This window comes from Monomorium pharaonis, chromosome 5 (assembly GCF_013373865.1).
Source record: "Monomorium pharaonis isolate MP-MQ-018 chromosome 5, ASM1337386v2, whole genome shotgun sequence".
NCBI lineage: Eukaryota > Metazoa > Arthropoda > Insecta > Hymenoptera > Formicidae > Monomorium > Monomorium pharaonis.
This window is the reverse complement of record NC_050471.1, coordinates 1,147,139-1,174,706: the sequence shown is the minus strand read 5'-3', so window position 1 is coordinate 1,174,706 and position 27,568 is coordinate 1,147,139. Positions and strand designations below refer to the sequence as shown.

Below are 27,568 nucleotides of genomic sequence, written 5' to 3'. Positions count from 1 at the left end.
ATAAGAGGCGTCTCTTTCTCCTTTTCTTTTTATCTCGCGCTATACGTATCAAGTAGCGTAATTAATTCAGCGGATCTTTTCTCCCACAGGCTTTCGCATCGACTCGCTCCTCGACATCCTACCGCAGGACAGAACGTCGGTGGACGTCCCGTGGACATGGATCGACCGTACTGCGAATTTAAAGCGCGGAAGACAAGAGGGAGTTAATTTCGCGCGGCGTCGAGCCGCGCGATGCGGCGCCATCGTGGAGAACCGGACGGGGAACATGAGACGGGGCCGTGGCATCGCAATGTGTCTTTCGGCCAGTCGGCAAGCCCTCGCCCTCGCCCTCGCCCGAGGGTAATTGCGTTTGTGTGTAGCCAGGAAGTTTTATTTGGCTGGCATTTATTCGGCAACGAAGAGACAGCCGGCCCACTTAGGCGGGGAGACAAATGTATTTACGTCGTGAATCTGCCAGGATGCCCGCATCCACCTTTCAAGCTTACCCCGTTTATCCGGGGGATTGCCACGAAATTAAGGGGCCCGTGCTCCTCCCTCCTCGACTATTTTTGTGGCCGGGAAAAGAAGAAGACGACGACGACGAGCCGCGCTCGTTTTCTCCACGGCGACGGCGGATCGAATAATCGAACACTCGGTGGTATTAGTGTGAACAACTGAGGTAATAGATAAATTCCGGGTAGGTAGTGACTACAGCCGGCTATACAGTCGAGACTACGGACAACACGTTTTCTTTCAAATTCCATTATGTTCCCGACTTCAATTAATTGATTCTTTCTCGGTGGAAAGAAACAAATGACTCGGAGAGTGCAGCATGTTACGTTGCCTCGCTTTAAATTTTCTATCTCGAATTTGTTAGTAAATACGTTCCTGAAGATTGATACGGAACTTTGCGAAACATCCCGTGTTTTTAAAAATTGATTGTTGAGAGAGAGAGAGAGAGAGAGAGAGAGAGAGAGAGAGAGAGAGAGAGAGAGAGAGAGAGAGTTGAGAGAAATTAAAGGAGAGCATTCCGAGCATTTTTGCTTTTTCCGGGTAAATGGCCTGTGTCTGACTAAGTATTATTTCGTTCCTCTCTCTGCTTAGGTTATTTATAGCCTCATAAGTTGTATCTGGCGCGCATATCTTCGTATCGTTTAACGACGGAGATGGTTGGCATACTTTCCGCATCGTTCAAAATATCTAGACGTAGAAAACTGGCCGTGAGAATTATGGAACGCGCAAGAGTTGAACCGTACAGCCATTGTAGAAAAATAATACGAGTAATAAATAATCCAGTAACTTTCCAGGTGTAAAGATAGATTATTGCAACTGATTAAACCAAAAACCCCGTAGATTGCGCCAATGTAGATTAACTTTAATTTTGCTCAGTTACTTTCTATCCTTCTCTAATTCTTGGCGCAAACAAGTTCCAACAGAAATTATATCCATAATCTATTAACAATCAAATATAATCTAAATAAATAAAAAAATTTCGATTATTAAATATTTTAACGTCAATGACATAATGCCTCTCTCAAGTTATGTGGTTCTCTCGTCTTTTAATCAGGAGAATTGATTCGTATGGTTCAGTTTACTTATCCTCGAAATAGTACAAAGTTATTTGTATTACCGTCGGATCGATCTTCGTAAATATCAAGCGATTCAAGTTGTAACTTTAAAATCCGCCGCGACATATCGCGATAACTCGACGACACGACCCGCGACGTAAGGGACACAGTTCGTCGCTTATGACACGACCGGCGCTGGCAACGCGCGCAAACGAACGTGTACGTGTAAACGCTAGCTCCGATAATAGATTCCCCATTTGGAGTTCAGAGTTCCACGGCGAATCTGTAACTCCGACGATCAAACTGCTTGCAAAGTTTGTCGCTCGAATCGAATGGGAGTTTGGGTAACTCGTACCTACGCTCGCTCTCGCTCGTAACCGTCTGTACCCTCGTGCACGTACACGCGCTGCATCCCTTTGTTACCTCCTCCCCCCTTTGTCTTCCCCTTTCTCTCTCTCTCTCTCTCTTTCTCTCTCTCCTTCTCCCTCTCTCTCTTTTCGCATATCTACTTACGAATATATAGGGGTAATATACATATCCGCATACAAGGTATCATAGAACTCTCCGTCTGACTTGGAATCAAGAGTTACCGGAGTTCCCAAAAGTCAAAGGCTAAGAAGAATGTCAGTTGAATTATTTGGCATTTTGCAGAAATTATCTGCGAATGAAACTTGCCTTCCAGTTAATCTTAATTTTTCTTCTTAATCTTAATTTAAAAAATTCGATTATTCTACGTCTTATAGAATTGGATATTATAATAAATATTATGTAACTGATATTATAATGTAATTAATAATATTATATACTTGATATTATAATGCAATTTTTATCGTTTTTACTTTAATATTTTTTGAAATAGTAATAATAATAATAATAATAATAAGAAAACATACAAGTGAATCATTTATATACAGAATAAAATAGAGTAGAAAAAGAGATCAACTTTAAAGCCGAAACATCTGCACGCATAATACTGCCTTTTCTGGAAACTTAAATTTATAGTATAAATAAAATAATAACATGCATACACACATATACGTATATGTACAAACGAAGTAACAATATTCGGTAAAAAATTTTTCATGTAAAAACATATATAAATATATATGAATAAATATATACAAAATATATCCATATACGTTAGTATTACTTTTTTTTGTAAAAATTCTGTATAATAAAAAAACAATAGTCACACTAAAACAAAAACAAAAACTAATTAAAAAGATAATTTTCACATTGTTTCTTTTACAAAAAGTATGAAGAAACGAGAAGAAATTGCTCATATACACTGGCCATTTTTCTCATGTCTTTACATTTAACTTTTTGTAAAAGAAACAATGTGAAAATTATCTTTTTAATTAGTTTTAATTGTCTTTTCAGTATGAGTATTTTTTATACCAAACAATATTTATGTTTTTATATAAATTTTACCGTATAACAGATTGCTAATTAGAAAATATGTAAAAAGATGATGAAATTACGAACGAAACATGGATATGATTATTGTGCCTTTATATAAATCTAGCAAGACACGTGCATATCCGACTCGAGCAACACGCGCGAACACGATGTCTCCGACTGACAGCTATGTCTACGGAGTAGTCGGTACTGAAGGGGAAGACAACTTCCTCTCGTTCTTCGATTCCATCCACACGACGCGTACCATTAGCGTATCTCTCTCGTCGACGCATTGCGATGCCACGACGTCGCGCATAAGTAAAAGTGTCGTATCGCGCCCGACAATGTCTTTCTCAAGCAAATGGACTCGAACCCGGGGATGACATCGCGATCCTCCCTCTGCCAGACAACCGAAGAATTATTGTTTTTCCTCGATCGAGCCGCGTAATACCGAAAAGTACATCCCGTCGAATGCGGGCGACTTCGTAACGGCGGCGCGAACACAAAACGAAGTACACTTCTCTTCTCCTTCGCTCCACGAAGAAGCGAGTTACATCGGTATTTGTAGTTTGTCTTTGGCTAGACAGCACCGCCGCCGTGTTTGTTTTCGATGCGTCGAAGATTGGAAACGAATATCGAACATTTATAGCGCGCCGCGACAAACGTTGGCGCTCCGCAAACGATAACAGATCTTTCTTCACGCTCCAGAAACGTTGTCGTCTGCGTCTCTCTCTCTCTCTCTCTCTTTCTCACCTTATTCTACTATTGGGTAATTCTACCTGAGAAAATCAAGCGTTGAGATATGAATTAACACGATTCCCAAGATAATTGCATAAATTGTGATAATTTCTCTGTTAGATAATTTCTCTGTAGCATAAGGCTTTAATTTTAATGTTGAGTATTATCTTACTTTCATTGGGTAATCGAGCTGCCCGTCTATTTTAGATAAATAATTATTTCTATTATAGTACTTCTATTACAGTTTCATTGTCTTGTAAGAACCAATAAATCTATCAATAGATCTTTTGCACATTTACGAATTAATCGAGTGAGCTCACGAATATTTCCTCGACTTTTCCGCGCGTAATAATTGCAATGTACTGCGATTTTCGAACAAGAGATGCAGACCAAAAGGGTTCTTCAAACTGGAAAATATTCTTCAGAATGTGATTCGACGATAGGATAAAAAACGCTTTCTGGCCGACAAATATTATAATTTATTAGCATGTTTATCACATAATTGCCTTATCTGTTTATGCTCTTTTTTGTTTGTAAAAAGTCTACACGTAATTTGTTTTAGAATTTCTCAGAATTTGAAATTAATTTTTTTATAAAAAATGCTTAAAAACATAATGTGAACGTAATATATTCCGATACTTCTAAAAAATATCTTATAATTAGATTATTAAAGACGTAAAATTATTGTTACATCAAACCAAAATATTTAATTTGAAATAATGAAATGGATGTATTTAATTATTTAAATTCAAGGGTTTTAAATCGCAAACGTTTTTAAATTTTGATTCTCTTAGAATATCTTTTAATTAAATTACTTAATGAATTCGAAATTGATTTTTCTAAAAAAAAAGAGGTTACTAAAAACATTAATTGATTTAAATATTTAATAATTTCTATTTAATATTTCTAGAACATATATAATAAAGTTATTGTTACATCAGAAATATTTAATTTGAAGTATAAAGTAATGAAAGTATTTTACTTATTTAACTCTTTAAGCTCAAGGGCTGTCAAAATCTTAAACAAGACTAAGCACTATTTTAAAAATTCGGTTCTCTCAGTAATCTTTTTTCTCAGTAGTCTTTTAATATCTCAGGTTACCTTGTACCTCGTAGCAACTAAATTTGTTGATTTCGTGAATTCGACACTGAAGAGCACTTATATTGCTCTCTCGCGCACTCCTTGAATCGCGAGGAAATAATATCGAGTTTGTAATATCGACTACACTGTAAAAAATTATTGTAAAATTACAACTACAATAGTGGTAATTTTGAGACCAACTATAATAGTTGTAAATTTTTTCTTGTCTATAATTTTGCAGTATACAAGAAAAAATAATTTAATTTGTAATAAATTTGTTTACAGTGTATACACAAGTGTAAAAAACAAATTAAGAAATTATTGCAAAATTTATATACAAAATTACATACACATAAAAATTTAAAATTATTATAGTAGGTCTCAAAATTACCTACTACTATAGTTATAATTTTACAAAAATTTTTTAGTGTACGGGGGTCCCCGCGGCGACCTCTTTCTCTCATCCGATCAATTCTCTTTGCGATCTTTTCGTTTCAGCCTCGATCTTAAATGCGTCTCTCTCTTTTCGATTTCGAACATCGGGAGATATAGCCTAAGTGCGGAGCACATGGTCGATAATAATCGTGACGAGTCCATTACAATGTCTTCGAGGATTCCCGCGACGGGATTATAGATACCAGGAAAAACCGGGATGGCGGGTAACTCTCGACTTCCTGTCACTTTGCCCAGTAATAGTAAATGCAGCAGGAGAAAATTATTTTAAGTCTCGATTATGGGCAGAGTGAGGAGAGAGAGAGAGAGAGAGAGAGAGAGAGAGAGAGAGAGAGAGAGAGAGAGAGAGAGAGAGAGAGAGAGAGAGAGAGAGAGAGGAGAGATTTGCATGTCTTTTTACTTTAATTTTAATTATTGTAATATATCAATAGAAATATAAAGCATAGTACATTTACGTAAAATAATGACGGCAAACATTTAAAAAAATATGCATGTAAAATGTTATTACTAATTGAACATTTTTATAAAAATAATAGTTATTTTTCTCTTTTAAACAAATGTACTTTTATTTTTTTTTTTTTCTTACCAAACTCGGGTTTTAAAATTACGCGCTTCGTGCGTCTACTAAGAAATTGAGAAATCCGTCACTGATTTCAACCGGCCATTCTCTCTCTCCGCTTCACTCTCCCTCCTTTTTCCTTTTGTTACCTGTCTATCCATCTCATCCTTTGCCCTCTCGACGGCCTCCACCTTGCCCGCGTGATTTACCGCGCGCTCCTCATTTTCCGCCTTCCCTCCCCCTCCTTTCGCTCCAATCTCGTTCTGCCGGGTAAAGGATTCCGAAGAAATTGAGAAAGATTTGCCGACGCTACCGAGCGGGAAGCCGATGAAGGAAGGGAAGCCGAAGAATGTGAGAGGCAAGGAAAGAAACCATGGCACATCCAAGTCGAGAATGCGCCCGTATAAAGAAGAGGAACACCGCTGCCTTTTCTTGCCGCGCCAATAAAATAACATTACAAACCACGAGTGAGTCGAGTTAATTACAGCGATGCAGTCTCGGCTGCACCTCGGCAAAATGGCCATCCAGGGATCGCGTAACGGAAATGTACGCGAGGAGCTCTAGCCTCGTAATCTGCATTATAAAACTGTCGCGGCAAATTCGTACACGACGCAGCTGCTCGTAAAACTTAAGCACGGTTGTAGCGTCATATTCACCATCCGGGTACTTGATCCATTCGCCCTGCTCCCGGGAAATTGGAATTTGAAAAGAAAAGTTATACGTAAAATATTATCCCTAATGCCGCGTGATTGGTTTCGTCGTAATTCGGCAGAACAGACGTTTTCTAATTTAATGGAACAAAAAAATTATTTTTTATTTAACCATTATTGTTTCACGTATAAACAAAAATATAAAGGCTTTTAAAAACATGATAATCTTAAACAGATTGGTTTACATGAATATATTTTGTATAGTTTTATTTAAAAAAATATTAAATAATTTATTTAATAATTTTAATAAGTTGAGAGGAAAAAGTGTTGAATAGAAAATAACAATTTTAAAAACAAGAATTATAATTTTTTATAAAAACAATTTTATTGTGCTTTTTGAACTACTGTAATACTGAAAGAAAAATGTAACATTTTGCTGAAATTTAGATTTATCAAATTCTGAAGATTTTATATTCTTGTTTATACGAGACGATAACTTGACTTGTTGAACAGAATGTATTCTTTTTCTGTGAGAAAGACGCAAAATTGCGCTGCGTACAACCGAGCTTCGTTATTTCGGAACTCTTATTAGAGGAAGCCTTTGCGAGCAAACGAAAACGACGCAATCTTCGACGATATGTTACTATTGAACGAATTGTTTTCTTCGCCGAAATCTCCCGATGTTACGTATTTTACCCGCAGAAATCCTCCACAAGATAAGGAAACAGTTACTATCTGGATTCTTATTATTTCGTTATCGCGCGATCGCGATTCTAATGAAAAAGCGCCTTAGAAAAAGCGCGTAGAAAAATAAATTTTAGGCGGATTACACGAACGCGGATTACACTTCACATTTTTGTGGCTGGACATTAAGTTTCGCTTTAAACTTACTGGTTTATTAACTTTTTAAAGCAACACCATAAACCCTTTTTTACAACAGGTTAACATTCTTGCAGTTTAAACATATTCAAATATATTTTGCATTTTACAAAAAATATTGCTTCACCATCAAATTTATAGCTGGCTGAAAATAAATGCTTTGTTTTTTTAAAGTAATGTTGCAACATGAAAATTATCGTATAAATGGAAATTCATAGGTTTTCACATAGAAAAAATGTTTTCTTAAAATTTAAACTTATAGTTTAAGGCTTAGTAGATAAATATAGTGTTAAGTGTCAGTTTTATAAAAATTGTAATCCCGAGGGAAAGCAATAAAGACACTATACATACAAACATTTAAACTTATAGTAATCGTGAGATAAAACAGTGTATTTTGAAGAATTTTATATAATTTTAGTAAAATATTTATTTTAAAAAAACCCAAAATTAAAGTCAAAGTTGTTTATGATCGACCCAACTAGCAAATTTTATTACAAAATCAAATATACAATGTTTCGGCTCTCACTTTGGGCCCTTTCCAAATATATAGTATTATAGTATCATTGAACAAAAAAATAGTACGTAGAAAGTAATTTTATGAGTTGTGTCTGCAATTCATAACTAAAAAGATTTTTTAAAAGATTAATACAGAAGAAAACGAAACAACTTACGCAAACTCAGTTCGTGGACTCATAAATTTTCTGTGTCAAGTGCACGTCTGTTGTAATTCAGATCGTCAAAAAGATAAAATTTAAAACAAGGTAAAATTAAAAGAAGTTCCGTCTTTATGGATGAACGGTACAAGTACGGCTAAACGGGACATAATCGAAAGGCAACAGCGCAGTGAAAAACACTCACATAGACTCCATAACTCTGTTGTATATTGTATGAATTTACCGGTGTCTTTCTATAAGTTAATATTAGCTCTTTTTAATGAAGAACATTTCTGTTATTGATCTTTTAAGAGTGTATTTGTCATTATGCAGTACACGTGGTTTTGACTAAATTAAAATAATGGTTTTCAGAAATTCCGTATTTACTGATCACGGAGTGAAAGGTCTTATAGTCTTTTTTATCGTTCTTACGTAATATAATACGCGTTTCTAAGTATCGCTTAGTCTGTCCAATGTACACTGTATACCGTATTACAATTTATGCAGTTAAAACTATTACACTGTTTTCATTTCTTTACAAAATAAATGTAAATATGTGAAATCACAAAAAATACCTTTTTAAATAAAAGAACAAAAATTTATCTTCTCTATAAAATAATATAAAGAAAATGCGCCAGTTATAAGAATATATATTTATTCACAAACTAGAAAATATATAATTCATTATTACTTTTTTTATTGAAATATTGTATTCAATAATATTGTATGTATGTTCTGTAGATAGTGAAGTATTTTAAGTGTTTCGATTAACATATTAACATTATGTAAAAACTAAAAAAAAACATAATGAAAGTTTTATTGAAAAAGACTTGGCGTTGCTATAGAAAACAATTTATTGTAATATAAATAAATAATAATTGTTTATAATTGTTAATTTCTTATAATTTTTAATATTTTTTATTATTTTGTCCGTATATTCATTTTTATAATTAGCACATTATCTTTATATCACAACTTTTGTAGAGAAGATAAATAAAGAATTTCTTTGTCCTTTTATTTAAAAAGTAGTTTTTTGTGTTTTATATATTTATATTTATTCTATAAAAAAATGAGAACAGTGTAAAATGAAAATATTATTACTTGGATTTATGTAACATAATAGTGTTTTGGCGCTTTTTTTATCATAAAAAAATAATTTTGTTTGGCTATATTATGTTACAATATTATGTGAATCTTTCTTTTTTATTTTTTATCATTATGTTTTCGTCTTTTATTTTGTCGGGATAATGATAAATTTACTTCGAAGAAATGAGATGAGCAAGCTATACATTTTATGCAAAGAGCAAATAGACATTTACATATGCGGAATAAATTTATATTAAAAATAGGCATATTGATTACAAATACTTAGCATCAGCAGTATCAAAATTTATGATAATTATTCTTGGAGACCGTAAGCTGTCCTTGCACATGTACCGTTTTAATGATTCCGCTAGAATGATTCATGTGACAAAATGTATTTATAAACTAAAATATAGTAAAATGTTGGAATTGTGTTAAATAATTTTTTTATAACGGAAGGACACTTATAGTTTATTACTGTGATCATATTGTCTATCGTATAGAGAAGGAAATTATGTAAAATCAGTTATATAATGATGATAATGACGGATGTGCGATGTATGCATGTATGTATGCATGTGTCTAGTGTAACACGAGGTAATCGACTTTCTCAATAGTCAAATTCTGACGTAATTACAAAAATTCCAAGAAAATTATATATTATACTTTACAACAGCTATTATTCCTCTGTAGATAAAGCATTTATTTCAAGAATAATTATAAGAAGCGAGTTTAGATTTATTACTGAGGGAAATATCAATCATATAGTTTCCTTCTTATAATAGGAAGTAGTTTTACTTAATGATCTCTAAAAAACCATGCACCTTGATGTTTAAAAAAATTTAAATGGCTTTTATTGGTACGTTGGACATAACAAAAATAAAATGCTCAAGACCATTAATCATTTCATCTGACATTTTTTTGATATCAAATTTTATGTTTGATTCATTTGGTGATGGCAAGATAAGAATTTCAAGACTTCGTCTTGTCTTGATTTTTCAACACCAATCTTATATATATATTTAATTTAATATCAGAGAATCTTGATTGATTTTTTGATCTTGAAGCAAATAAATCTTGTCTTATTTTCGAAGAATTTGCATCTTCTCCGGTCGTGCCTTTCTACGTCAATTTACAAAAAATTGTGTTTATCACCAGTTCATTAATTCCTAGTTGATGAGTGGAAATAAACTTAGAGGTTTCTTAATTCTGCTAATGTATTGACTTAATAAACCTCTCAAACAAATCTTACATAATAAAAATGGACTTTGCTATTAGTATTCATCGCCGAATATTAGCTAGCAGGATTTTAAGACCTGAAACGCATACGTGTTATTTATTACCGTAATTTATTGTATCCTCAGAGGAATAACAGACATGATTCGAATATTCCCCCACACAGAGATGTTAAAATGGAGAACGTCAAGGAGAATACATCGTCATAGTGTCTCAAACTATAAAAGCTTAGAACCCTATCTTGTGATTAGCCAGTAACTCTTTGATCACGGACTTGAACTCTATCGTGCTGAAAAGAAAAATTAAATATGAAAGCAATCATTACCGTGCTCGCCATTTCTTTCGCCGCCGTTTTGGTAAGATTATTATATTTCCGCTAGAACAAATAATTTAATCTACTTTTGTACTAATATTCTTTAATTTGTTTTTTATCTAATTAATTTTTACCATTTGTCAATTTTAATTTTATCAGATTTAGACCCAGAAAAATCGAGAAAATAGAGAATACACGGAGAGAATTTTCTCTTAAAAATTACCCTAAAAATCGTGGTAATTGTGAGACAACGTAAACCTTGGAAAATTTTACCATACTTTTAATAAAATTTACAAAAATTTAGTAAAGTTTAGTAAAATTTTAAGAAAATTTGGCTAAGTTTTAGTAAATTTTGTTAGAAGTATAATAAAATTTACTAAAACTTAGCCAAATTTTCTTAAAATTTTACTAAACTTTACTAAATTTTTGTAAATTTTATTAAAAGTATGGTAAAATTTTCCAAGGTTTACGTTGTCTCACAATTACCACGATTTTCAGGGTAATTTTTAAGAGAAAATTCTCTCCGTGTAGAGAATAGATATATATAGTCTAAAATTTCATAAATTAGAAAGAAATTAGAGAGTTTCGACAGATAGAGTTTTAAAGTTTAACATAAATTGCAAAGCCCATTTCCACAACTTAATTTAACCGGAGCTTAACTAACCCAGTCTAATAAATAAATTTGTTTTATATATAAAACAAATTCTACGACAATGTTAATTAAACTCCAGTTAAATTAAATTGTGGAACTGGGCCTTACAATTTATATTAAATTTTAAAACTCTATCTGTCGAAACTCTCTTTAATAAATTTTAGACTGTATAAATATCACTCTTTTATTTCGATATATTTAATTTCTACAGAAAATATTATAAAAATATTTTTTTATCGATTGAACCATATATGTTGTGTGTGTGTGTGTGTGTGTGTGTGTGTGTGTGTGTGTGTGTGTGTGTGAGCACGGGTGCAGAATATCTGCTGTTAAATGTAATATCACTACGGCAGGTAGAGCGGACTAGTTGAAAAGTTCTATACTATTTTGCAATTTTTGCAAAAGTTAAGGTAGCTGTTAATAAACTGCTGAAATCGATTATTTGAGCGACAAGATTGATCACGTAATCATTTTTGTCGCTAAACTATTATAGCGTTAACTTTTGTATATAAAAAGGGAAGCGATGAAAAAAAGACTGTTTTAGCAAACAGAATCCTTCTCTTTAGTTTTAGTACTTCTAATTTTGTAATAAATAGTTATGTATTACGGTTTAAAAAAAGAAGTATTATAATTAGATATCTATTAAATTTAATTATTTTAGAACGTAAAACCGAATTTTAAAAGAATATTATTTTTATTATTGCAATACTGGTGATATGTCAAACAAAAAGATGTTATTTCATTATTTATTCGTTATTCTATTAGAAAGTAATTATTATTAAGTATTATTTAAAATTATTCTAAAAATATTCTCTACACGCGATTAATACACATGATTGATAGTATTCACATAGAGTTTGAGCAATACTCTTTTGTAATTAAACCGATTCAAACTACAAAATTATATCCACCTAATCATAAGCAACAAATCTGTCGCTTTAATTATTTGCTTTAGTGACACGTGAAAAGGTATCTTTAAATCATTTATATATAAAAATAACTCAATTTGCTCGCCCAATTTGCTATCATCAAATGCAAGCACGACGACTGCTCAGTGATCGTTGGTGCCAGGCACACGGAAAGATGTTTGGAGATGTGCTTTAGATAAACAAAATCTCTTTGTAGCAAAAAATATGATTTATGCTGCTATATGCAACAATTATTACGATTCCTTTCTAAAAAGTTATCAATCAATGAAATAATAAATACACGGATCTTTCAGTGCCCTTATAAGCATGTAATACTGGGCAGTATTAAATTGGCCAGTAATTAATACTTATTTAAAGTATTGTTAGTATTTTTAATATTCAAAATAAGTAATAATTAATGGCTAATTTAATGCTGCCTAGTATTACATTTTTATAAGGATAATACACTAATTTTAAAATCACTAAAAAAAAGTAAATACTCATTAATTATCACAGCAGTAAATATACTATTGCAAATCAATAATAATGATAACATTGCCATTTAGAGAGCGTATATTTGTGTGTGCGTGTGTGCGTGTGTGTGTGCGCGCGCGCGCGCTCACTACATATACTAAAATATTGGGATATATATATATATATATATATATATATATATATATATATATTCCATTCTCAAAGTTATAATCAGTAAAAAATCAGTAGAGTCAATAAAAATACACTGATTTAGTGGTATACTTATAATTTATTAATCGGTAAAAATAAATACACTGATCTTTTAATGATAATACACTAATTATAAAGTCGAAATTGTTAAAAGACAGCAAGTATTTATTAATTATCACAGTTATAAGTATATTACTGTAAATCAGTGATAACACACTGATTGTTATTTACAAGGAAAGTGCACGAAGTTAATGGCGAATGGAAAGGCGCCATTCAAGCAAAATATTGCACACATAAATTCTGGTTGACAAGACCTTTCAAACAGTTTATAACACATATCCATTTGCGACTAACACGCCTGTGTGAAGTTAGCACCGCATCTTTCAAAATTGTAAGTTTTATCAAGAGTACTATTTGCACCCCAAAGAGTACTAGAGTTCCTGATAGGTATTAGCAAGAGTACCGCCGAAATATTTAGAGAAATTGCAATTTGAAAATATGAGGTGCTAACTTCCCGTGGCACCGCAACATGAAAAATATATTGTTTTAAAGATCCTATCTTAAAGTACTCGAAAAGTACTACAGTTCCTGATACATTTTAACAATAGTACCAACCGCCAAATATTATAAAAAAATTATTGAAATTTGGAGATGGCACCGCAAAATGAAAAAAATATTGTTTTAATGATCCCATCTTAAAGTACTCAAAAAGTACTAGAGTTCCTGATACATTTTAACAATAGTACCAACCGCCAAATGTTTTTAAAAAATTATTGAAATTTGGGGATGGCACCGCAAAATTAAAAAATCATTCTTTTAATGATCCTATCTTAAAGTACTCGAAAAGTACTAGAGTTCCTGATACATTTTAATAATAGTACCAACTAATAAATACTGAAAAAAAAATTTTTTAAGATTACAGCCTATCTTTCATAAAAGTGGCCGTAACTCCTTTGCCTTTAATTTCACAGCTTTGTGCCTTAATAACTTTCAAAAGTACTCGCTGGGGTGCCAAAAGTACTCTAATCAAAACCCGGAAATTGTAAAAAAATTTTATCTCTCTAAGGGACTGACTGTATCTAAAAGTGGCCGTAACTCTTTTGCGTCAAGTTTCACAGCTTTGTGCCTTAATAACTTTTGAAAGTACTCGCTGGGGTGCCAAAAGTACTCCAATCAAAACCCGGAAATTGTAAAAAAATTTCACCCCTCTGGAGGACTGACTGTATCTAAAAGTGACCGTAACTCCTTTGCGTCAAGTTTCACAGCTTTGTGCCTTAATGACTTTCGAAAGTACTCGCTGGGGTGCCAAAAGTACTCCAATCAAAACCCGGAAATTGTAAAAAAATTTTATCTCTCTAAGGGACTGACTGTATCTAAAAGTGGCCGTAACTCCTTTGCGTCAAGTTTCACAGCTTTGTGCCTTAATAACTTTCGAAAGTACTCGCTGGGGTGCCAAAAGTACTCTAATCAAAACCTGGAAATTGTAAAAAAATTTTATCTCTCTAAGGGACTGACTGTATCTAAAAGTGGCCGTAACTCTTTTGCGTCAAGTTTCACAGCTTTGTGCCTTAATAACTTTTGAAAGTACTCGCTGGGGTGCCAAAAGTACTCCAATCAAAACCCGGAAATTGTAAAAAAATTTCACCTCTCTGGAGGACTGACTGTATCTAAAAGTGACCGTAACTCCTTTGCGTCAAGTTTCACAGCTTTGTGCCTTAATGACTTTCGAAAGTACTCGCTGGGGTGCCAAAAGTACTCCAATCAAAACCCGGAAATTGTAAAAAAATTTTATCTCTCTAAGGGACTGACTGTATCTAAAAGTGGCCGTAACTCCTTTGCGTCAAGTTTCACAGCTTTGTGCCTTAATAACTTTCGAAAGTACTCGCTGGGGTGCCAAAAGTACTCTAATCAAAACCTGGAAATTGTAAAAAAATTTATATATATATATACATAAATACAAGTTTTTAGAAAAAATAGATTGATATATAATACGTACAATTTGCCGGCCTTTTAAAGGTTGAGGTACAAAGCTATAAAATCAAAACAAAAAAGTTACAGTCACTTTTAATTATGTTAAGTCCTCGAAAGAGATACAATTTTTTCACAATTTCCGGGTTCTGACTGGAGTACTTTTGGCACCCCAGCGAGTACTTTCGAAAGTTATTAAGGCACAAAGCTGAGAAACTTGACGCAAAGGAGTTACGGTCACTTTTAGATACAGTCAGTCCTCCAGAGAGGTAAAAATTTTTTTACAATTTCCGGGTTTTGATTGGAGTACTTTTGGCACCCCAGCGAGTACTTTCGAAAGTTATTAAGGCACAAAGCTGAGAAACTTGACGCAAAGGAGTTACGGCCACTTTTAGATACAGTCAGTCCTCCAGAGAGGTAAAAATTTTTTTACAATTTCCGGGTTTTGATTGGAGTACTTTTGGCACCCCAACGAGTACTTTCAAAAGTTATTAAGGCACAAAGCTGTGAAATTAAAGGCAAAGGAGTTACGGCCACTTTTATGAAAGATAGGCTGTAATCTTAAAAAATTCGTTTTTTCAGTATTTATTAGTTGGTACTATTATTAAAATGTATCAGGAACTCTAGTACTTTTCGAGTACTTTAAGATAGGATCATTAAAAGAATGATTTTTTAATTTTGCGGTGCCATCCCTAAATTTCAATAATTTTTTAAAAACATTTGGCGGTTGGTACTATTGTTAAAATGTATCAGGAACTCTAGTACTTTTTGAGTACTTTAAGATGGGATTATTAAAACAATATTTTTTTCATTTTGCGGTGCCATCTCCAAATTTCAATAATTTTTTAAAAATATTTGGCGGTTGGTACTATTGTTAAAATGTATCAGGAACTGTAGTACTTTTCGAGTACTTTAAGATAGGATCTTTAAAACAATATATTTTTCATGTTGCGGTGCCACGGGAAGTTAGCACCTCATATTTTCAAATTGCAATTTCTCTAAGTATTTCGGCGGTACTCTTGCTAATACCTATCAGGAACTCTAGTACTCTTTGGGGTGCAAATAGTACTCTTGATAAAACTTATAATTTTGAAAGATGCGGTGCTAACTTCACACAGGCGACTAACACTTTGTGCATTTCCCTTGTTAGAGTACAAATATTTAAAAATGTATTAATTATTAATTATTAAGCACAATTGCCGTGTAATTAATAATATCTATATATTAATTAATTATAGGGTCAAATAACACTTGAACAAAAAGAAAAATTAAGACAGCATAGAGACTTTTGTATCGGTGAAACTGGTGTCCATCCAAGTAAGTAAAGAATAAACTAATTGTATGATTAAAATAGACAATTACATTGATAATAAATTTCATTTTAGCCGTACTTGAAAATGTAAAAAAAGGACAGATAGTTGAAAATGACGAAAAACTTAATTGCTTTGCTGATTGTCTCTTAAGGAGAACCGAAATTGTAAGCAGGATTTGTGCTAAATTCTAAAGTGTATTAAAAAAATAAATTAATAACAAATTAATTTCTACGTGTATTTTAGATAACTGAATATGGAGACGTTGACTGGGATGTAGCTCGTGCTAAATTGCCACGGAACGTATCACAAGAACAAGCCGATCAAATATATAATGCGTGCAAAAACATTAGTAAGTATAACATGAGTTTAAGAAAACCAAGATAGATTTTTATTCGTTTATAGAATTGATATTGTATAATTTTTATGACTCTCAATAAAAAATATGATATAAATTATTAAAATATTATTTCAGCTGGAACTGGCTGCAGCAAGGGAGCCAATCTGTTTAAATGTTTCTTGCGCAACAAACAATTTCATCTTTTGGCATAAGAAAATAAGATCAAATTCCACATGAAAACTTAATTAGCTCATTAAATTTATCAGATAACACAATGCATTAAAATATTATTTTGCATAGTCAATATAAAATTGTATTAATAACAAATAAATATTTACGTCTGTTCAGTATAAAATAAGTCTTTTTTGTTCTTCCTAAACTCTGCGCAAATATAAGTTGTTACAAACAAAAAAATATTAAGTAAAGATCAAAATATAAGGCTCGGTAATATAAAGCAATCTTTTCTGGTAATTCTGGTTCGGAATTTAAAATCCTGACATTATTCTAATCAGAAAGATGGTTATTATCCAACATATGTTCTGTCAATACAGTGACTTGACGAGTCCAACTTAAAGTTATTTGCCTGTTCTTTTATTCTGGTACTAAGCTGTTTCTTAGTCTGTTCCGCATACGGCGTATTACAATCTTTGCAATTAACTCTGTAAACTACATTGTTTTTTTAATTTTATCTTTCTACACCTTAATGGACATATTTAATTTATTGAGGCAGTAAAAGCCAACAGAAAACAATTCCTTATTTAACATAAATGTGGCAGTATCCGATATATGGTTGATGTACAAAAAACTTTTTTTTGTTTTATTGAAAAACTTGGCGTTTACTTTGCACTACCGTGTCTCTTGATAAATGTTTATTAACTAAATTATTTTATATCTTATTGTGGTAAACATTGATAAATCAGAGAAAATCATATAATTCTTCGAAATGATATATTTTATTTAACTATTCATTACTCTCTAAATCTAAAGAGAGTTACTGTACAGATCGTTAGACAGTAAATAATCATTTAAGAAAAATAAAAGCAATAAGACCTTAAAATTTTAAATTGCAAATTAGTTAATATTGTTTAAATATAATTTTTATAAAAATTTGTTTAAAATATTATTTTCTTATTTGCAATTATAATATAATATTCTAGGAAGCCAGACCTTTTTTGCTCATGCGGGTGTCAGTCAGGATCTGTAAGACCTTTTCGTATATCTCGATATGCATTTCTAATATAATTAAATTGTTTTGTTCGTTATTTGATTCAATTTTTTGTTTATTCGTTGACTGATGATCTTATCATCATATTAAGATTAAATTCTAGATGAAAGTTCTCTCTTTACAGTGGCAATACGATGGAATCAGAAACGCGCCTAAAAATCATTAGAAAGTAAAAGCGAATTAAATCAGCGTCGCTTGCGTTCGATATATGCGGATAACGAATGAAATAACGCCGCAATCTTTTCCAATCATAGACTGACGATATGGTGCGCGCGCATCGAAAAGTCGATGTTTTCAGAACCATGTACCGCGTTGTCACCTCGATAAATCAACCGAATTCCCGGCCGTGCGAGCCGTGCTCGCTGCTGCTCACGATCGCGGAAATATCAGCGTTTTACGTCTCCATCCTCCTACATCGTAAAAAAAAGCCCCGGGTAGGATCGAGTTTTGCGACGCAACCGAGCGTCGGCTGACTGCAGCGTCGCACCCGATATCAATAGTCGAAGCATCGTTGCTCGTCACGCGGGACGGGCGATACGGGAATGATTCGCGCGATATTTCGCGCTCGTACAGTTTGTACAGTCACTGAGCTCTCTTTCATCAAATGAACACACAGCTATACGGCAGCGATCCTCCTGCGCACCATTGAAAATACTCCCGAAGAAATAATTCGTCTTCGTATCAGGTTCAAAGTAAACAATCTTCTGACGACAAATACTTGATTGAGATATTCGCTAAATTTAAAATAATATACAGAATATTTCTTAAATCTCTTGTCTAATATTTTAGGAATTTATTATTGAGGTTTTTTTTATGAAGAAATGTCTATATACAAACGTATGGTCTTAAATTTCAGAAATTTTATTACATGTTAATACTTTGAAAAGTTTCACGCAAGAAATTAATTTTTTAATTCTTTTTTGTTTAAAATTTCTTTTAGAAAGAGTCGATAATTGTATAGAACTTTTAACATTTGGTGCCTTTAAACTGGGGGACGCTTTGACATTTTATTTTAATATAAAACTTTTTCTTTATAAAAAATGACTAAAAAATTATCTCAGTATATAAATTTTTCAAGAAAAATACATTTTTTTCTTAAAAGTGCCAAATGATGAAATTTAACTGTTTTACTTTCGTTCCTTCTCGAGAGTTACTATTTGCTATTCATTTACTACAATTTTACTATATATGTATTTTGTGATCTGGAGAGCTTTATGTCTCCAGAAAGTCCATTCTTAAAGGCACTACTGCTAAGCCTGGCTCCTGAATAGTCTATCTCTCGTTAGTGCCACTCGTATCATTCATAGAGCTTTTCTTTTTATATGGAGTTATCCCTTGCGGAGTATCACGTTGGATCGTCGTCGCCGTCGGCCGCGCCTTTCGTCACGGGGTCCAACAGTAATAGCGATCACCTTCGAGGCGCTCTCTTCCTGTGGAGAAGAGTCGTACTGCCATTGCCGAGTCGGACAGATTCCAATTTAGATCCGAGGACGTCGGCGGTGCCGGCGGTGATGGCGAACAAGCATCGGCGTCGTTATCGGTGCGAGTCGCCGGTGCGGAGACGCTCCTCCTCCTCCTCTCTCTCTCTCTCTAGTATAGACTACGGTCGGAGTCGTTTGTATACAAATATGCAGGCGAACAGGAAATTAAGGAGCGTGGCCGAAGGGGTTCGCCGGCGAAAGTGAGGGAGGATGGGGAGGACGGGAGGGAATCGCGTCGCGCGGTGTAATTTGTGATACCGCCGTTGCGAAGATAGTGTCCTCCCCCTTAAGCCGATTAGTGATACTTATTCAGCACTTCAGAGTAGTAGTATTTAGCGGAGAACCGCTAATTGGCAATTGAAACCTCAAATACTTTTGTAATAATGAAATAGAGGGGCTGCACTGCGGAATCTAAATTTCTCTCTTTCTCTAGTTCTCTCTAGCTGTTTTCTACTTGGAGAACGTAAAATAGGTTTAATGTTAAACAATTTTTATGCTGAAAAAAATTGTTTCGCGACACAGCGCGATTGAATTTCTCTTGGCCGAAAAATAAATTTGCTACGAAAGTATTTCCTATGTGTATTTTCTGTACTTTCAGAATTTTTTCGCTCCGTGTCTCTGTATCGTCCTTATAATGCGGGACGATGCTCGCGTCGTCACACGAAGTCGTAACGTTTCCGTTTACTGTAAAAAAGTTATTACGCGGTTCCACGGAACTCTAGAGCCTCGCTATTACATCTGTAACGACGACTACGCAGTATATCTTCCGCCAGTTTAATCCCACGCTTTTCCTGCGTGTGGTTCTTTTTACTCCGAACTGACTTTACGGGGATTAATTTTTTTCTTCCTTTCTCTATCTTTTTTTTAAAGCACTTAATGCAGATCCTCGCTCTCACGGTGAGAGACACAGAACTAATCCTTTATTCCGTTGGAGCTCCAGCACGCCGGCCAGTTTCGCGTTATTACTTCGACGCTAGGAGCGAAAACGCGCGGATTGAAACCAATTGTGCAATTGCACGGACACTAGAAACTAAATTGAGCAGAACGATGATTATCTAAATGTCGAGACATTAACAATTTCCAATAAAATTATTTTTCGTTATCAATTAAATAATTTTAGCGAATTGTACGCGTGTATAACTGGCGGGACATAATTCTCAATTAATCTAAAGTGGATTTAAACTGATAAAAGGTATAAATTTGAATATCTACACTTATTCTCGTATAATTTCGCTTTATTAATTTGACAAAGAGCAAATTGGAAGTACCTAATTTTGTTGAATTGGATGTTACACGGAAAACAAGTGGAACAAACTGACAGATTATTTTGTCAAAATATTAAAAGAGAAGATGATATTATGGCCCTTGTAGGTATTATGGTTATGTAACAGTATTATTGTTAAGTGAGGAATCTGATTACTTATGGAATTATTTGTTTTTATCGTATAGCTCGTAATTATACAGTGTCGCTAAAATGTCACTATATAACAACTAACATTTTTTACCTTTAAGCATTATGAAATTTTTTCAAAGTATACTGTATACAATACATATGTTAAATTATATATAAATCTATTTCAAATTACATCTAAAAATATAAAGCTTCCCCATTCTTTGTAAATTTGAATACTTACGTATTATCATACGAATAAACGTATACATGTATTTTTTTCATTAAAATTTGATTTGGTTATACACATTTTGAGTTATACATAAATAATAATGGGATTTTAAAATAAACTGACATCTCAACAGGTCTGATACGGCTTCCTTTTCAAAGTTTTTATATTGAAGCAGTTATTCAATAAATTAACTATAATTTTATTAATTTATAATTTACATGTATTATCGATTTTTAGTACTACAGTCTATATACTGAAGAGATGTGTATGTATATATATTTGTTTATGTTCTGTAATGTTTTCTCTTTATTTGAATTAAATATATAATTTTATAATAAAACAGTATTTTCTTTTAAACAAAACCAATTTTTTAAATCCATTTTAGCGGAGAAACCACGCTTCTGTTTCTCTTTAATGTATGTAGTATTACATTCTTATAAATAACATTATAAATATTACATATTTTATAATTTTGATTCCAAAATCACATATTAGCGAATAAAAATGTTCTGTCTTCAGTTCAAAATATAATTATTAACAAAGCTATTACAAAATGTAAATAGAAGTCATAATATTATTTTCTCCTCTATTAAAATTAATTTTTTGTAACTTTATTCTTTAAATAAATAATATAATAAAACTATTCCAAAATAAAGACTTAAGTATGGCATATCTCTTAAATATAGTTTTAAAAAAGTAAAATATTAAACGGGCCTTGTTCGACTCAAATACCTTATTCGTTATCGTTGCAAAATCATCTCAGGTAGAGACGCATGGGATCGAAATGGATCGCGGCAGGCGATTGGATTGCGTTCGTTAAAATAATGAAGCGGGTCCGTAGAGAAATATCGCTCCCTTAACGCAAACGCATCCGCAATCTGATACGATTGCATGCACGCGCGAAAAAGTGGAGAGAGAGAGAGAAAAAGAGAGAGAGAGAGAGAGAGAGAGAGAGAGGGAGAAGGAGGATGGAGAGGGGATAGAAAAAGGAATTGTGGAAAAAAATATTCACGTATCGACGAGTGATATAGAGAGAAAGAGAACGGTGGCAATCGCAGGTAGAAAAAGAGAGGGAGGGAGGAAGGGTGTGTCCCGACACACGATCGTCCCGGAATGAAAGGGATTGCTAGGCACGGGGGAAAGGGGTTGCGGAAGAATGGACGATAGAACGACGGCGGGGGCATGGCGATGTACGCGGTGGAGGCGGACAGATGGGAGTGTGAGGCATGGCCGCGATATATCGTGGCTGAGCCTTTATTAAAACTGCTTTCGGTATTATTGCTTTCCGGGAACGTCGGGCCTCGAAAATACCATTTCCGAGATAGGCCGTGGCCCTCTGCCGCGTCGCCGAAAATATATATCGCGCCCTCTTTTACGGCACAGCGCGCGGCGCCCGGGTCTTCCTTCCGCCGCCATTCGTCCGGAGATCGTCGTATAATCGACAATAAGTACGTCGCTACAACTCAACGGTGTGCTCTCTTGAATCGCGTCCTAACCAGTCGATCAACAATAGTCAAATCGATCTATAATCTTCGTCGGGAAATGAGAGTCCAGTTCGCGTCTCGGAAGTTAGGATATTATGCCGCAACTATCACCGATGAGACAGGGGCAATGCGGCGCACCTTTATTATAACAATATGCACTGTCCGACACTTCAAATATTGATACTATTTGATGCAGCCGTATTTAATTAAGATATATACAAAATTTCAGTACAATTCATTTTTTGTTTAAATTTTTATTGACTAAAAATGATTTTACATACTTTTCTTCTAAGATTTACACCTCAAATAAACCTATATAATTCTATTTTTTCAAAATTATTTCATAATAATAAGCTGTTATTGAAAAGCTGAATTCTTAATTTTTCAAATTCTAATATTTGATTATATTTATAATAGTATGATTAATTATAATAATTAATAATTTTGTCAAAAAAGTGCGTTTGAGTAACGCGGCGCAGACGCTATATATATATATACATATATATATATATATATATATACGCTAATATATGTATGTATCTAAATCTACTATATTTTTATAAGCATTATTGATTAAAAAATACAAATTATCTAAACATTACGTAACTTTATAATCTCTGCTCTATCTAACTTATCTGTATTTTCATAATCTATAGAAAATTCTATAACTTTCATTGATTTTGTTATGCATTATTTAATAATAATTAAACAAATACACTTTCTTTTTAAATTTTTTCAATTACAATTTAATAAAATTTAATAAAATCAGAAAATAATATTTATCCTAATAATATTTTTATGTAGAAACCACGGTGTGCCACATTACACAATGTGCTGGGTAATAAGGCGCAAATAAACGTTTTTAAAAATGCAATATTTTCATGTATTATATACAATGAAAATTTTACAATTCAAATCACATTAAGTCACATGCTAATAGATAAGACTTTAACTTTAATTTTATCCTTTATTTTATTACATTTGAAACATTTTTTATTAAAAATATTCAACTTTTCCTTAAATGCGCCATATTCCCACCATCTCTCCTACGTTTGTATAATCTCTAAAATCTAAAATATCGTTCCTTACCCGACTTATTTATATAGCTAATCCTAAAGACTAATTGAAAGCAGTTTTAACTGGGCAAGAAGCTTTTTTGTGTATTGGATGGAATTTACAGTTTTAACATTTGTGAAATTTAAATTAAATTAATGGCTAAGATATAATTTTTAAATTTCACAAATGTTAAAATTAAAGGTTTCGTTCAACACAGTTGCTCCTGGATCTGGAAGAATAAGAATTAAATAGCAATTTGCTCTATTTAGTTATATATTCTTTATTAATATTGTCTGTTTATTTATTGTGCTAAAATTTAACTTTGTTTATACTTTCTGATAAAAAATCCACGAGTAATAACACATAATAACAGAAAAAAAATAGAAAAAAATATTGTGCGCACAACAGTTTATTGAAAATTCGCTCATATAATAGCCTTAGGAGAACATGGAAAATAAAAGGAATAAAATATGAGAAAAACATTTCTAATGCAAATACAGAATAACATGCACTCTTTCAACATTCACTTTAGTTTTGCAAAACGTGATCGATAGTCATCAAGGATGGCATTTATTCGGGTACAAAAACATTACGCAACCGTGAGCGGGCGCATACGCGCGGCAAACCGCTGCGGGCCTCCGTTCAATATCGCGAATTTCTCCGTACACGCGGGAGAGATTGTAAACGCATACCGAAAAGTAGACAATTGGCAGCGGAATGCAATATTTTCCCCGAGAATACGTTCCGCCGAACGTCACGCGAGATTCGCCCCCTTCCCCCTCCCCCCGCCGCCTACCCCTCGTAAAACGGTGCCGTACACGCGTATACCCTCGACAAACGCGCGATAACTCAGCGGCACGCGGCACTCTCGTATACCATGCCTCTCAACGCGGCCATCGCCCGGAGCTGAAAAGGCGGCCGATAACGTCGACCTAGATCATTTTCGTATGCGCGCGTGAACGTGCGAATACTATACATAATATAACGTACTCGTGCATCCTCGTCCGCCACCGCCGCCGCCGCGAAACCACGAGGATTTTCGCCTACACGTACAAGTTTCCGAGGAGTGAAATTTTTTACACCCGTCTTTACAGAATGGATAGATAGGATTCGCGATATTCGGTATTTTCTCGGCTTTGTGGAACAAAAAATTCAAACAAAATGTTATTTTTATGTTTTTCTATCTTGGGCTAAAGTGTTATTTTTCGCAATAAATTCCTTACTGTGTTTTAAAATGCTCATAAGTATCGCTATTTAATTAAATTGCAATTTAATATGTGAAATGTGGCATTTAGTTTATACAGAAAAAAAATTGCAAAACATTTTTCGAAAATTATTATTAGATACCAAGATTCACTGTAGATTGACATTGACTTTTTCATTTTTATGTTTGACATTTTTTAAAATATGTTTGACCACTCTTTGTTAAAAACTTGAATGAACTTGCATCTATTATTTAGGCAATCAAGCACTTGAGAATATAAAATAATTTGGATTATAAATGAGAACGTTAAGCAACAATAGTAAATTATTACTAAACAGTATTTCAATAATAAAATAAACTTACTTCTAAAAACTTAATGAAAGAAAAAAATAAATCGTTCTTTAAGTTCTTGTTATTAAAATCTCGTTAAATATATAGAATTAAACAGCGTGCTCTTAGTTCTTAGCTATTCGTACAATACACATTTAATTTTCTATTTATGTAATATCTTCGCACACTTCTTTTGCATAATAAAAAATCCTTTAAGCAAATGTTTTTACAGTAAAATCTGTATATTGTATCGCAGAATCTGAATTCGTAAACACTCCACGGCGTGACTTGATGTTATTGTTATATTAAAATATAGATGGCTAGAAGTATTGTGCGCGTATCGAAGATATCTTGGAAGAAAGAAGCTATTTTATGTATCAAAGCTACATCTATTGTAAAAGTTCGTCTCGGTGGAATGGGTTCGAGAAAACGGTGACAATAATAAAGACGTGATGACAGTAATAGATGTTATTGACAATTTTCCCCGCGACTGACCATCTGTGCATCCTGATACACTTCCAATGCACCCTCTTCTTTTTTCTTTCTCTCTTCTCCCCCCGATGAGCAGGTAACAAGCGATCGAATAGTTTCTCCCGGATCATCATGAATGCAAATTGATGCGGAATCGATATCAAGCTGTCTGGAGTTTCTAATAAGATTCTCTTGCGCGCGGTGCCTCCGCTATAATATAGCTTCGATCGTATTGGGTATGGATTTTACAATATCATATATTGTAGAGCGAGAGCGAGAGCGAGAGAGAGAGAGAGAGAGAGAGAGAGAGAGAGAGAGAGAGAGAGAGAGAGAGAGAGAGAGAGAGAGAGAGAGAGAGAGAGAGAGAGGGGGGGAAAGAGAAATATCTAGGTGTTATTAAAATTATTTTCAAATAACTTTTTTAATAGTATTTTATTTGTCAAAATTATTTTCAATTAATCAAGATATTTAATTATTCATTTAATATCTTTCTTTAATTTATTATATAATTTTGTATCAAAATTTTTATAATGTAACACACACACACACACACACACACACACACGCGCGCGCGCGCGCGCGCGCGCACACACACACACACACACACACACACACATTGTTTCATAACTTTAAATTCCAAGAGGTGCAAGTTAAACATGTTTTAAAAGATATTAAGATAGCAAAATAAATAATTTTGTGTTTTAAACATTGGCTTTTCTACTGAAGTCGGACACAAATGTCCTTTTACTACTGCAAAATTTTTCTAAGTTTTATATAAAATAATAAAGTTTAGATTCTTAAATAAATTTCTTTAGAGTAAAATCTTTCAGTGTGTTAAAATGTTGTGTTTGTAATTTGTGCTAGTGTTTGTAATAGTTAAATAAAAGAGAATGATATATTTGTTATAAGTGAATCGCCTACGTGAAGCAATATTGTGTGCTTGTATGTTTTTTTCGATAATAACCTTTTATCTCGGGCTATATCAGATTCCAGTGGCCGGATGTTGGGGAAATATGAGATATGGGGCGTGTGCATAAACGTTTTACAGCATCCGGCTCGTTCTTGAGAATAACGATAAACATTCGCATTTTACGCGGTTATTGTCACTTTCTGTATTCTGGATAGCTTAGCTTCTAGTTGAACTGCAATAACATGTTTTTATATCATTATTATCATTTTTATATGCTCTTGTAGCAGTAAAAATTAATTTTTCAGATTTCCCTGAATTTATATTTATGTGACTTAAAAATGTCTAAAAATGATATAAAATTCTTTAAAAATAATAATATAAACATTTTAGAATTGCTGTTAATTTACTTATAAAGTTCTTCCTACAATGAAGGAAATTCAGTACACACATATTATATTTTTGGCTACACATTGACTTTTTCTACTGAAGTCGGACACAAATGTCCTTTTACTACTGCAAAATTTTTGTAAGTAGAGAAAAGTATATATATAATATGTGAGGTAATGATTCTAATTATGGAACGAGTTTTAATTACGGATTAAATTTGCAAAATTAAGTATTTTACAGACATGTATTAATAAAATTACAAAAAATTTTTTTAATTTAACTTTTTAATAATTATTGTAGAAGAAGTTCGCCAATAAGCCTTTTAAAATGATATCTTCTTATTTTTCAGAATTTATACATTGTATTGATATTGTAATAATGTACTGATAAAAACATGATCTCTTAAATAAATAAAGAAATTAAAATTTAGTTTGTACATTTACAGTTTTTTAAAATATAAAATGTACTAAAAGATTCAAGTTTATTTTCTTAGATATTTATTTTTATTTACTATGTTGCAAAAACATTTATTATTACAAAATGTGAAACAGTATTATAAAAACTGTTATATTATCTAGTAAAAGACATTTTCTAGTTTTTATACTTACGTTTTTAAAGTTTTATTTTTAGTTTTTATTTCAAAAATACCATCTAAAAAGTCTATATCAATATTAATGATTCGTTTAATATAAAATCACTTTCTCAATCATATTTAGGATATTTAGGAAAAAAGCGAAAAGTTGCCATTAATAATTTCGCTAATATAAGCTTTCTAAATATCTTTTTATTAATTTCTTGAAATTGTGATATTTTTAATAGATTGCATTTAATATTTTAAACATATAAAGCATAAAAAATGCATATTAACGTACATTTATACACATTAACATACTTTTAATGATGCCGATCCACAATTGGGATTTATACATAAACATTTTAAAATATTT

General features: G+C 32.8%; 2 protein-coding genes and 1 long non-coding RNA gene across 6 annotated transcripts in view; 2 read left to right on the top strand and 1 right to left on the bottom strand.

Annotated features, from left to right (window-relative positions):
* Positions 1-1,297, top strand: part of LOC105830914 (protein dpy-30 homolog) — a 44,671-nt gene extending 43,374 nt beyond the window's left edge. For both annotated transcript variants that reach the window (XR_004963175.1, XR_004963172.1), the window contains one exon: positions 90-1,297. The gene's annotated coding sequence lies outside the window, so the exon portion shown is untranslated. The remainder of the gene's footprint in view (positions 1-89) is intronic.
* Positions 1-27,568, bottom strand: part of LOC105830915 — a 116,410-nt gene that overhangs the window by 41,194 nt on the left and 47,648 nt on the right. The window lies entirely within an intron of this gene.
* Positions 10,493-16,801, top strand: LOC105832400 (general odorant-binding protein 56a). Its single transcript, XM_036286646.1, has 5 exons — positions 10,493-10,632; positions 16,040-16,118; positions 16,187-16,278; positions 16,358-16,463; positions 16,587-16,801. Exons 1-5 carry the CDS (start codon positions 10,585-10,587, stop codon positions 16,661-16,663), a joined length of 402 nt encoding a protein of 133 aa, XP_036142539.1. The 5' UTR covers positions 10,493-10,584; the 3' UTR covers positions 16,664-16,801.